The sequence below is a fragment of the Perognathus longimembris genome, chromosome 5 (genome assembly GCF_023159225.1).
Source record: "Perognathus longimembris pacificus isolate PPM17 chromosome 5, ASM2315922v1, whole genome shotgun sequence".
Taxonomy (NCBI): Eukaryota; Metazoa; Chordata; class Mammalia; order Rodentia; family Heteromyidae; genus Perognathus; species Perognathus longimembris.
Genome location: NC_063165.1, coordinates 49,983,543 through 49,997,069, shown reverse-complemented (window position 1 = coordinate 49,997,069; position 13,527 = coordinate 49,983,543). Strand labels below are relative to the sequence as shown.

At 49.1% G+C, this 13,527-nt stretch overlaps 1 protein-coding gene across 1 annotated transcript in view; it reads left to right on the top strand.

Moving 5' to 3' along the window:
- Itgb5 (integrin subunit beta 5) overlaps positions 1 to 13,527 on the top strand; it is a 112,220-nt gene that overhangs the window by 71,115 nt on the left and 27,578 nt on the right. The window contains exons 9-10 of the mRNA XM_048346798.1: positions 2,168 to 2,302; positions 9,919 to 10,348. Coding sequence (XP_048202755.1) covers positions 2,168 to 2,302; positions 9,919 to 10,348 — 565 coding nt within the window. The remainder of the gene's footprint in view (positions 1 to 2,167; positions 2,303 to 9,918; positions 10,349 to 13,527) is intronic.

Genomic DNA, 13,527 nt, shown 5'->3' with positions numbered 1-13,527 from the left:
TTGAGTGACATTTCTGTGACCTTTCACCAGTTAGGGCTGGCACTTCAAGAGGAAGCGGATATAAGAGGGATAGTATTTTTAGAGTTGATGAAGCACTTAGACAATTTGTTGCAAAGAGAGAGACCATTTTTTTTTTTTTTGCAGAGTATTTTCAACAAGCTGTTGATTTGTTAGGGGGGGAAAAAACACCCTGCATCTTTCATTTAAGTTTAACACCAAATGCTCAGCAAAAAAACCAAGTAAATAAAAGAAAGGGAAAAGGAAGCCTATGAAAGCAAGAGGCAAGTCAACCTACTCTTCTGTTTTCTGTAGAGGGAGTCTGAATTTGAGTTCATGTGTCTCTCAGTATTTGTATGTCCAGTTGTACTGAAAGTATTTAGTACAAACAGTTTAAATAATGTTGTTGTAAATATGACCCTTAAGCCAGTTACTTCATTTGGCCTCAGTCTTCAAAGCATCATCTTTCTTAGAAAATTTCAAGAGCTTTTTTTTTTTAATTATTGTATTTCTTTATTCTTGTGAGACAGTGTCTTGCTCTATAGCCCAAGCTGACCTCAAGCTTGTAATCCTCTTGACACATTTCTGTTATAATGTTATGCAACTACCATTGTACATATGGTCCATTGGGGACCCAAATGTCTTTATAACTAACTGTAAGTAGAATAGTACAGTGTATAAGCCTTTGTGTCTAGCTTCCTTTGGGCAATGTGATGTTCATCATTGTTATTGTATATAATTGTATTTTGTTCATTGTTGCTTACAGTTCACACAAATATGTCAATGCACTGTAATTTACTTTAAATCTATCCCATTACTGATGGGCTTTGGTTAGTTTCTAGATTCTAGCTATTACAAACCTTGATGGCCATAATATCCTCATCCATGTCTTTTGGTAGTGTATACATTCCTGCTGCACATACCCTCAAGTCAGTGCTGGGTGTAAAGTTAGCCTAAACCTTAGAAGATACCATCTAATGGTTTGCTAAAGAGTTGGACCTACTTACAGTCCAACTGGCAATATAAGAGTCCCTGGTCTGTCTATTCAGGATAGTGGTTCAAAGCCTGCAGGGCGGGAAAGTTTGTGAAACTCTTTTTTTTTTTTTTTTTTTTTTTGGCCAGTCCTGGGCCTTGGACTCAGGGCCTGAGCACTGTCCCTGGCTTCTTCCCGCTCAAGGCTAGCACTCTGCCACTTGAGCCACACAGCGCCGCTTCTGGCCGTTTTCTGTATATGTGGTGCTGGGGAATCGAACCTAGGGCCTCGTGTATCCGAGGCAGGCACTCTTGCCACTAGGCTATATCCCTAGCCCCAAGTTTGTGAAACTCTTAACTCCCATTAACTGCCAGAAGATTAGAAGTAGTGCTATTGCTCCAAGTGGTAGAGCACTAGCCTTGAGTGCTAAAGCTTAGGGAGAGAGCCCAGTCCCTGAGTTCAAGCCCTGAGACCACCACCACCAACAACAACAAGAGTCCCTCATGCTCCATGTCCTTTTCAATACATGGTATTTTCAGTCCCCTTTCTGTCTCTCTCTTTTTTTTTTTCTGTTTCAATGAATCATTTTGACTTAGTTTTTGTTTCATTCAGTGTTTTGAGAACATAGTCCACATGGAAGATTGGATTTTTCTTATAATGTAGTTTCAAACTTGTGAAAGCATGTGTCCTACACTTGATAATAGGAGACAAGCCTGTGTGTGAAGAGTGAGGGGGTTTGTCCTGGAAAGAGGAGGACCTGGCTTTGCAGGATGTTAAGAAGCTAGTCAGAAGGGGAGAGAGATGAGCCACTGAGTAAAGGAATGGTGTCCTGTTTTTTTTGTGCCCCACATTCAAGTATGTTGGGGGAGCGTGGTCATGGCTGTGTGAGAGTTGACGATGGTAATGAGAAGCTTTCAAGCAGAGCAAAAACCCTTGAAAAAGAAGAATGTGTAATTTTAGTAGACAGACCTTTCAGCCTATCTGAGCTTATAGAGATCTTGAGCCAGGTCTGCCAAGGTGGTATGTGGGAGGAGAGAGAAGAAGATGGAGAAGAGGCAGGGGCCCACACCCCCTAGCTCTTCCTTGACTTGAGCCTTCTGAGTTAGAAGCCGCATGGGTATCGGAAGACAGTATGGGGAGCACCTTAATGGTAGTCTTTACTGACTAGCTTGGGTCTCATTTTCCCTCTCTGTTCAGAGTATCCGGTCTAAAGTGGAGCTGTCTGTCTGGAATCAGCCAGAAGATCTTAACCTCTTTTTTACTGCTACCTGCCAAGATGGCATGTCCTATCCAGGCCAGAGGAAGTGTGAGGGTCTGAAGATTGGGGACACGGTGAGTACTCGCACCCAATTTATATACATTCTTATTAGCATTGGCTATCACACAGGCTCACACCTGTGATCCTAGCTACTGGGGAGGCTAAGATATGAGGACTGTGCATTGAAGCCAGCCAAGTCAGAGAAACTCCTATCTTCAGTTAACCAGCAAAAGGCCAGAATGGAGAAGATCTGACTCAAGTGGTAAGCAACCAATATGAGCTAGATAGAGGGTAAAGCATTGAAATTCCAACTCCGGAACCATAAACAAACAAAAAGAACTGGTAACTCATACCTGTAATTCTAGCTACTCAAGAGACTGAGGTCTGAGGATCTTAGTTCAAAGCCATCCTGGGCAGAGAAATCTTATCTCCAGTTAACCAGCAAAAAGTCAGAAGGAAAAGTGTGCCTTAAGTGGTAGAGCGTCAGCCTTGAGCATATAAAAACAAATGAGAATGCGAGGCCTTGAGTTCAAGCCCTCTTAACACACACACACACACACACACACACACACACACACACACACACACACACACACACGAGCCATTCCAGAGGGAGCAGCTTGTGAGGGCTTCTGGACCCTTTTTTACACCCAGTTTCCACAGTTGCTGGCTTTGATGAGCACAAAGGCTGCTCAAGGGCAGCCAAGGTTGGGAGAAGTAGGTGACCCAGCTCACCCGGCTGTGAAGCTGGTGGCTCTTTCCACTCCAGACCAGGTCACTCACTGACCCCGGCCTTCCTGTCTCAGAGACACAGCACTAGTCACTAGGACCATGCAGTGTGCCTCATAGGGGCTTTACTGGCCTTTTTCTTTTCTTTTTTCTTTTGCCAGTCCTGGGCCTTGGACTCAGGGCCTGAGCACTGTCCCTGGTTTCTTTTTGCTCAAGGCTAGCACTCTGCCACTTGAGCCACAGTGCTACTTCTGGCCTATTCTATATATGTGGTGCTGAGGAATTGAACCTAGGGTTTCATGTATCCGAGGCAAGCACTCTACCACTAGGCCATATTCCCAGCCCATTTTACTGCTCTTGTTTGTGTTTCTTATAGCAGTTCTGCCAGGTAGCCAAACTTCTCCATTTTAATACATGAAAAACTCAGGTCCAGCAGGGATCCTGAGCTACCAGCCAGAGGTTCTGCTGCCAGGGAGCCACAGGTACAAGGACGCAACCAGAGATGACTCCTGCCACCACCCAGGCCTTCCCTTGGGGGAAGTAAGAGCCTCAGAGCTGCAGTCATTGGTAGCATTGCCGCTTCATGAGGATATCCTTGTGTTCAGCTTTTGTTTTGCTGGGATACCTCAGGAAAATAGGAAGACATTGTCTATAGATGAGGAAGAATTTTCCCAACAGTGTGCAGTCTGCTGTGCTGGGATGGTTTCCAGGGCCTTTGAAGCAGTCGCAGAAAAGTGGGCCATCTTCTTGCCCTGGCTGCCATTGCCAGTTCTTCCTTTGGGATTTCATGGCCAGCAGCAGGTCCCACAAAAGCCTCCATGCTGGCTCTCTGCATCTTCTCACTGTCCTTGTGTTGTCTCATTGTCCGGGGCCATGGTCACATGGGTCTTGGCACTGCAGCAAGAGCTATGGGCTTTGTTTGCTGTGGCTGAGGACAGGCTGGCACAGGGCCATGGCCGTTCTGCTCATTGGAGCTGGATACCATGGTGCCTATAAGGGCTATGCTATGCCCAGCATGAGGCCCAACTCCCTGCATATCTTTGGAGGCACTCGGGGTGGGTGGGGAGGAGTCTGCAGAACTGGCTACACATAGTTTGTGGGTCTCAGTGTAAAGATGTGGGGTTGTGTTACAAAACATCCTGAAGACTTTCAAGAGCCTAAGAGGAAGCTCAGGCCCTGCTGAGCCATGTAGGCTTCCATGGCCTACATTCAGAAACCCAGCTCTGGAGCCAGGCACCGGTGGCTCATACCTAAAATCCTAGCTATTCAGGAGACTGAGATCTGAGGGCCAAGGTTCAAATCCAGTCCAGGCAGGAAAGTCCATGAGACTCTTCAGTTAATGACAGAAAAATCCAGAAGTGGAGCTGTCATCCAAGTAGTAGACCACTAACTAGCCTTGAGCAAAAGAAGCTCAGGGACAGCGCCCAGGCCCTGAGTTCAAGCCCCAGCACCAGCACACACACAAAAAAGAAAGAAGTCTAGCCTTGGCATGGTTGAGGGGCTGTCCTCCACTCCCTTTATGCTGAAAGAAGGAAGCCTGCAGCTTCCTCTGGCTGTTAGATGGAGAATCTTCTGGAAGATAAACGCCACCTCTCCTAGGCTGACCTGTAAACTCCAAAGAGTTTACAGTTGTGCTGTGACAACTAGCTGTGCCGCTGGTGTGGTTGCAGTCTGTCCCCAAACCTGCCTTTCCAAATGTACTAGTGACTGTGCTGAAATCCAGTCTGGTCTGGAAAATACTCACGTGCCAAGTATCGTGCTTACTTAGCATGTGAGGAAGAGGTGGCCAAGCCAGTGAGCTAGGTAAGCATGCACACAAACCCATCTCTCCTACGGTGACTGGTGTTATGCCACAGTCGGTCCCAAGCCTGGCAGCCTGGAAGGATGTTGTTTTGAGCTGAAGCATAGAAGAAAGGGTGGAGGAAGAGAGAGTCGCCCATTGCTGGGCATAGCTGCAAGACAAGTCTGCTATGTGTGAGCAGTGTTGCCCTTTGCAGGTGAAAAGCAGCTGAGGATGATGGCCCAGCAGCTAAGAGGACCATTGGGGACTGAGAGTGGCTGGCATGGGCCACTCTGGTAGGACTTACATGCCAAGAAAAGGGATATAGCCAGTCTGGTGGGTGGGTTCCATCCTGGTTGCCATGAATTAGGAGGGCTCAGGACAAGTGAGAGAATGGTGAAGGTCAACAGGAGCACAGATCCCCAGGGCAGGGCTAAGGAAAGCAGGGAGCGGTCAGCTGTCAGAGGATGCCTTCAGGTCTGGCCTAGGGACAGAAGCAAGGACGTACTCCATGGGGGAGGACAGCCTTGGGACAGCTGGGTCATGTGGATCTCACTTCCCTATAATCGTAGCTTCCTGCGGAGGTGGTAGAGGGAATGGCAGCCATCTTACGGTCACATCCACCATGCGCAGTGGTTTGGTGCCCAGCCTGTGTTCTCTTGGTTAAGGCATCTATCCAGCAAGAAGTGGGAGAGGTGGAGAGTCGGGGCGAGGATGTCTAAAAGAGAAATCTTCCATGGATAAAATCCAGGAACCCAAATTCCAGTGAGGTTCTCTTCTTCAGAGTTTTGGTTATTCTCTGAATTTCCTCCTCTGCTCCAACACCATCGTGTCTGGCCGAGTGTACCCAGCCTCTGGGAGTCAGTATTCCTATTAACTGGCTTTGACAAATCAGTATGCCAGTGATTAGCCGGGTAGCCAGCACGGATGCCCAGTACAAAGGGCTCAGTGAGCCCCTTCCCACGGCACCTCCCCGCATCCCCCCTACTCTTCTCTGTACTCTGTGCCCACCCCACAGCTTTGTTTCATTGAGATCCGAGCAGACTTGGCATCGACGTAGGCCTGGGGTTGGTAGCTTTGGAGGGGGCTGGGCTGCCCTTTTGAAAGGGTAGAGCAGAGCATCAGCCCCCCCCCAGGGAAGCCAGGCACATCCCAGTGAGGTTCAGTGGTGAGTCTGGGCAGGACAGTGACTGCACCTGGGACCTTCCTGTGGAAGCTTGGAGTTCGGGACCGGAAGGTGTCCAGAAACCCAGGAGCCCTGGGTATCTGCCTCACACTGGCATCCTTGGTCACCAGGGAGAGAAGCAGTAAAGCTGCATTCCCATCCAGTGGCCTCTGGGCCTCTCTGGATTATTTCCTAATCCGGTAGGAAACACGGCTGTGAAAGGTGGGGCGAGCACACAGGCTTGCTTTGCTGTTCCTGGCGCGGTTTTGGTCGTGTTCCTGTGTCCAGCAGGAGCTGAGATGCAGTGGCTAAAAATAGCCTTGCCCCTGTCATCAGACAGACAGCTGTAGGTCAGGCTGCATGAGGTCCGACAGATAGCTAACTGGACCAAAGCCTTGCTGAGGAGCCCCCCTCCCCCCACCCCCGCCAGCCCCGGACTGCCTTGGAAGCCAGGCCGGCAGTGGGACGTTTCCATTTCTTGGGTGATGCCAGTACCGGCTTCAGAAGCTCTCAGCATCTTCACTTAGTCCGACAAACACATCAGGCTGGCGAGCCTCAAGAGATGCAACTCACAACTCCATTTCCTCCCTGCTTGCTGGCAGGTTTGCTTGGGGACAGTGCTCACACATGGACACTCCCTACAGTCTCTCAAGAATTAAATGCCTCTGGCTCTTGATCCAGCTCGTTCTTTGTGGGTTATTGCATTTCTGACCTGCAGATGCCTGTGTGGGGAAGAAGCTTTTCATTGAGCAAGTCCATCAAGTTGTAGCTCTAGGAAGTGGCAGCCTCAAGCAAGTCACTGTTCTGCACTGGACCTTAAGGCGGGGTGAGGGTGGTGGATGGGGTGGGGGTGGGGCTTTGCCTTGAGGGAGAGGCTCTGTTCCCCTCTGTATCTTTTTTTTTTTTTTTTAATTTTTGGATTGTTGTTATGGGTTTCTTTCTTTCCTTCTCTGTCTTTCTTTCTTGCTTCCTTTCTTTCTCTTTCTTTCTTCCTCCTTCCTCCCTCCCTTCCTTCCTTCCTTCCTTCCTTCCTTCCTTCCTTCCTTCCTTCCTTCCTTCCTTCCTTCCTTCCTTCCTTCCTTCCTTCCTTCCTCCCTCTCTCCCTCCCTCCCTCCCTTCCACCCTCCCTCCCTCCCTCCCTTCCAAACTGGCCTTGAAACTGATCCTCTTGCCTCAGCCTCCTGAGTAGATTGCTAAGCATGCACCATCACACCTAGGTTACCCCCTCACTCTGGCCTTTTTATTTTTTTGTGCTGTTTTAGGTCTTGAACTCACGGCCCAGGCACTGTCCCTTAGCTTTTTTTTTTTTTTTTTTGGACAGTCCTGGGGCTTGGACTCAGGGCCTGAGCACTGTCCCTGGCTTCTTTTTGCTCAAGGCTAGCACTCTGCCACTTGAGCCACAGCGCCACTTCTGGCCGTTTTCTATATATGTGGTGCTGGGGAATCGAACCCAGGGCTTCATGTATACAAGGCGAGCACTCTTGCCACTAGGCCATATCCCCAGCCCCTGTCCCTTAGCTTTTTCATTCAAGACTGATACTCTACCATTTGAATGGTATCTTCTCTTCCAGCTCTGTGGTGGTTGTTTAGAGATACTTTCCTACAGCCTCCTGAGTAGCTAGGATTACAGGTGCCTGGCTCCCTCTGCATTTTTGATGGCTCCACAGTTGATTTGGTCATGCTCCACCCGCTTCCCATCTACAGGCTCACATCATTCCTAACCCAAGCTCTGGGGATGCCTCTGACCACCACTTTTACCAATACAGCACCAAGGTGTGTCTGCAGTCAGCAGGTGGACACCCCTTCAGTGCCCAGATGTAGATGAGCGTTTACCCATTTCCCCATTCTGGGATGTGATATGCTGAAGGCGCAGGCCCACTTCTAGGCGAGCTGCACCTACTCCTGCCAAGTTCACAATCCTTTCACCCTTCCCACTCCATCTCTGTAGTGAAATAAAGATGCCGCCTTCTGGAGCTTGTGACACAGTTGTGTGACACAGTTGTGTGACACAGTTGCAATGACAGCAGCACAGTGCTAGTGCAGAGTAGGCACCTGGCAGCTGCTCACCAAAGCTGTCTACACAGGTATCTATGCCAAATGGGTCCCCACCTCATTCATTTCCTTTCATCAAGTGCCTCCCTGGACTTTGGGGCTTTGGAATTCAGCCCTGAACTTGTTTTTCTGAGTCTCTTCCCTTTACCTCACCCTCCACACTCCACGTAGAGATGGCGGATAGGCGTGGCTGTCCAGAATGGCTTGATCCTCCCAAGTCTCTCCTGGGCTTAGGCTCCCAGCCTTTGTCTTCAGCTCACCCATGCAGAGCGCGCCTCATGTTAAGTGTCAGTGATGAGTCCCAGTGACTGTTGTCAAGACCTCTAAGACTGTGGCTTAGTGCCAAGCATGACTTTCTCCGGGACCCAAGGCAACCTCTGAGAAGCTCTGAAGGTTGCCGCACTTCCTTCGTTGTTTTAAGAAAAGTCTGCACAGGTGTGATATGTTTCTCTCCTTTTAGTGACTTTCCTTTTAGTTCTGGGGCCGTGGCTGATTGGGCAGGATGTAGCTTAGAGCCATGTCCAGAGGGAGCCCTGGGCCTTGGGCAGGGAGGAAGGGGGTGTCATCCATCCCTTCTTCAGCAGAGTATTCAGTCCCTCTATGGAGGGAGATCCTTGCCACCCTTGTGCCTCGTGCCTCATGCCAGGGACTGCCACCGCCCTGCATCTAGTACCATGCCTGGCATAAACAGGTTCCATAAATGTTTCTTGGTTGAAGGGTCTTTAAAATTTTTTTAAATGTGTGTATGTGTGTGTGTGTGTGTGTGTGTGTGTGTGTGTGTGTGTGTAGGCAGATGATATATATATAGATAGATAGATAGATAGATAGATAGATAGATAGATAGATATGTTTGTATCCTTGATTCACTGTGTAGCCCAGGCTGGCCTTGAACTCTTGATCCTCCTGCCTCCGCCTCCTGAGCGCTGGTATTATAACTGGGTGACTCTGTATCTGGCTTTTATACCCTTGTAAATACTAGGAATAGCTAGATCTACCACCATGCCCAGGTACAGTTTTAGATTTTATTCTGTGAGCATCAGTGCAGTGGACTGAGTGTGTGCCTCCAAAATTAATCTTGAGACCTCATCTCTGAAATGGGAAGGGGCCTCGTACCTCGGTGGAGGTGGAAAGAGGACAGGATAAAAGTAAAGGGAAAGGGGAAAACAAGAATTGCATGAACACAAATGATTCCTTGTGGGGCTGGGGATATGGCCTAGTGGTAAAGTGCTTGTCTCATATACATGAAGCCCTGGGTTCAATTCCTCAGCACCACATATATAGAAAAAGCTGGAAGTGGCGCTGTGGCTCAAGTGGCTGAGTGCTAGCCTTGAGCAAAAAGAAGCCAGGGACAGTGCTCAGGCCCTGAGTTCAAGCCCCAGGACTGGCAAAACAAAAAACAAAACAAACAAATGATTCCTTGTACCTCTCTTCAAAGTCCCTCTCTTTTCAGTGCGGTGAGAACAATGAGTGTTATAAAGAATGGACTAGGCCTACGGTAACATGCCTATAATCCCAACTAAAGCAAGAGGAGATGAGAGGATCATCTGATGCCAGCCTGGGCATGTTAGCTGGACTCTTTCTCAATAAACTGGGCATGGTGGCACCTGGCTGTTATCCCAGATAAGCAGGAGGCCACCCTCAAACACATGAGACCCTACCTGAAAACAGAAAGGTGGGGGCAGGGGGCCATGATAGAGTGTCAACATAGCAAGCAGCACTGAGTTCAAATCCTACTGCCACCACGTGCATGCGTGCACGTACACACACACACACACACACACACACACACACACACACACACACAAACACACAACAAAGAGCAATGCCTGTCTTCCGTTTCTACATAACTGTTCTCTGTTCCCCCCTGTGCCACTCCAGGGGTTCTTTCTGTGTAGTGGAAGGGAGGGATGCCCAGAAGGAACTGGTCTGCATGTCTGTGATGGTCTCTCTTTCCTTCTGTCCAGGCGTCCTTTGAGGTGTCAGTGGAGGCCCGGAGCTGCCCTAGCAGACACACAGAGCACAAGTTTACCCTGCGGCCTGTGGGGTTCCGGGACACCCTGCAGGTGGGGGTCACCTACAACTGCACGTGCGGCTGCAGTGCTGGGCTGGAGCCCGACAGCGCCAGGTGCAGCGGGAACGGCACGTATGTCTGCGGCCTGTGTGAGTGCAACCCCAGCCACCTGGGCACCAGGTGTGAGTGCCAGGAAGGAGAGAACCAGAGCGGGTACCAAAACCTGTGCCGGGAGGCCGAGGGCAAGCCGCTATGTAGCGGGCGCGGTGAATGCAGCTGCAACCAGTGCTCCTGCTTCGAGAGCGAGTTCGGGAGGATCTACGGGCCCTTCTGCGAGTGTGACAGCTTCTCCTGCGCCAGGAACAAGGGTGTCCTCTGCTCAGGTAGGCGCCCTGGCCAGCGCTTTGCCTCTGAGCCAGACTCAGGCCTGGGGGCTGTTCACATCCCCTTCCAGAGCCTGCCTTTCCTTGGGATAGGCACGGGAGGGGCAGTGCCACAGCTACCTTGGAGAAGACCCTGGACTAGCTGGGCCACAGCAGCACTGGGGCGGGCACTAGTGTGTGGATGCTAATGTAGAAGGCATGGTGGTACAGCGGGACTCCCAGGGTTCACATACCTGGACAACACAAAACTAAAGCCACAGGGTGCACGCGGCAGTGTGCTGTGTTGAGAGGAGTGCCCTTCCTTCATGGAAGATGCAAGTGCTAGGGCTGCCCTTGGGTGCATGAGCAGGGGGGCCCTCAGAAGCAGACCTGGCATGAGGCACGTTCCAGTTACACACACGGGTGTAACACAATTACCAAAACATTGCATCCAAAATTACCATTGCCCTGGAAAGTGCTAGATATGTGAATGCCACAGAGCAAGGCAGGTGGGAAAATGAGAGTTCTCTGCACCAACCATTGCCACAGAAGCTACTGTCTCTGCACCAGAGTGAGGCTGACTTGGTCATGGCTGGATTGGTTCGTGTGGGGTGGCAGAGTCAGCATGGGCCGGGATCAGGCAGGCCTGGACTTCACTCTCTAACACCACTATCGCTGTGGGAACTTGGAAGTGGAGGTGTTGTGAGAAATGGAGACTGAGGGAAGTGCCTGGCACAAGAGAACTCTCCAGAGGCTGGCTCCTGTATGAGTCAGTGCCACACTCCCCTGGGGAGCTGTGGTGGTGGTGTGCAGGTGGTGCCATTCTTAGTCTGTGATTCTCTAGGCTTTGCCTAAGGAACTGCAGCATAGTGGATGGGGTTTTTGGTTCCCTTGGTAACCATAGTAAGAACTCTGTAAGCCCAACTTATGCTCTTTTAGCAGTTCTTTTTTCTTTCTTTTCTTTTCTTTTAGTGTGTGTGTATGGGGGGGTGTTGTAGAGCTTGAATTCAAGACTGTGTGTGTGTGTGTGTGTGTGTGTGTGTCTGCACATGTACATGCATGTGTGCGCGCGCTTGAATTCAGGACTTAGGGTACGAACACTGTTCCTGAGCTTTGAGCTACAGCTTCACTTCTGGCTTTTTGGTGGTTAATTGGAGATAAGAGTGACAAGGACTTCGGTCTTTGAACCACATTCCTCAGATCTCACCCTCCTGAATTTCTAGGGTTACAGATATGAACCACTAGCACCTGGCTGCTATAGTTTGTTTTTTTTAAGACAGAGTCTTGCAATGTAGCTCATTGGGCCACCAACTCAGCATCATCCTGCCCCGGTCTCCCAGGGGCTAGAATTACTCGTATGTACCACAAAACTCAACTAGTACTTTTCTTTCTCTTTTTTGACAGCATTTGGATCTTGAACTTTGGTCCTTGTGTTTGCTCTTAACACTGAGCTATGCCTCAAGCCCTGGTTTTGTTGTGTGTTACTTTTGAGATAGGGTCATGCTTCCTGCCTGGACACATGCCTGGGCACAATCCACCCATGTTAGGCTTCCGGTAGCTAGGATATTAAGTACCCAGCGCCACATCCAGCTTTTCATGAAGAGGGTATCTTGAGGATTTTTTTTCTATTCATTCTGGCCTGAACCACAATCCCAGTCCTGAGCCACTGGAGCCCAGCCATACTTTTCTTTTAAAGAGCTGCTAGCATACAGCCCAGAGCTTTGCCCCTTTCCCTCCAGGAGAGCCAGAAATAACCTCTAGAAATATTTTTCCCCAGTCTCTGTTGCCTGGGAGTAGATTTGCCTATGCAAATTCCATCCCCACAATTTATCAGCCTGAGACTTTGGTTGTCTTCCTTGGGAGTATCTATTTCCCTTCTCTAAAAGTGGGCCAAGACCACCTGCACCATTTTGTGAAGGGCAGGAGGTCTGAGCAGCTCAGAGAACATGGCAGTTGCAGGGTGATGGGTAGAGGTGTGAGTAGCCTTCTAAAGGAAATACTTGTCATTGTGGAAACAGGAATATTCTGAGTGAACACTTGCTTTTGATTCAACCACCAGACCCCACAGTTCAAGTTAATCTTGTATTTTAACATCCCGCCAAACTCTATTAAAAAGTCCTTGGGTTCTTTCTTCACCCCTGCAACCTGTGTGGTATCAGGAAACTTGGGTCACAGGACTGAGGAACTGGAGGCTTCTAGGCGAATGATTGCTTCAGTTCCCTTACTTTCCTGGGATTGCTGAGATGGAGTGTTGCCATCCTTCCCTACCTGCACTGGAAAAGCTATCCTCATTCATGAAAGGAAAGCTGCAGAGTGCAGGGCGGTTGATGGATGTGTGGTCTTTGTGTGCTGTCTCTCCCCTGGGTGAGCAGGATTGATAGGGCCCATCTGGAAAACCAGTCACAGGGCCCTTTTCTCCCTTACTGGCTCCCATGCAGCTGTGTGCTTGGTCAGGAGAAAGACCTTTTGAGTGAAGTAGAGAGGGTTTTTTTTTGTTGTTGTTTTTTGCCAGTCTTAGGGCTTGAACTTGGGGCCTGAGTACTGTCCCTGGCTTCTTTTGCTCAAGACTAGCACTCTACCACTTGAGCCACAGCTGCACTTCTGGCCTTTTCTGTTTATGTGGTACTGAGGAATTGAACCTAGGGCTTCATGCATGCTAGGCAAGCACTCTACTGCTAAGTCACATTTCCAGCCTTGGAGAGTTATTCTTAAGTCTAGAAAGTTCTGAAGACTAGAAAGATTTAAAATTATCCATAATCTCATTACTCATGTGTTAAGTGGTTTCTATCTGTTCTTTTTAACTTTTTCCTAAGTTAGCATGTGTGTCTGCATAGAATTTTGTATCTTGCCCCCCCACTCCCCAATAATACTATATCCAGAGGGGCACTTAAAGTTGAACTTTAGTAAGTCATTGACTAGAACATTTTCACTCAGCTTTCATTGTACCTTCAGCTACAGTCTGCCAACCCTTTACTTTAAAAGCTACATCTAGTGGAAATGTACAGCTATCCACATCTTCTGGAAAGAAAAAACATGAAAGGTTTTTGGATGAGGTCATTGTTGTGTTTGTTCGTTGAAGAAGGACTTAAAACTAAGCCTGACTGCAGACAGGAGTTGATGACACACAACATCCTTCAGAGCCCGCACAAATATCTGACTCTTTCTGGTGGTGGCTGACGAGGAGTTCCGTCCACCAGTTC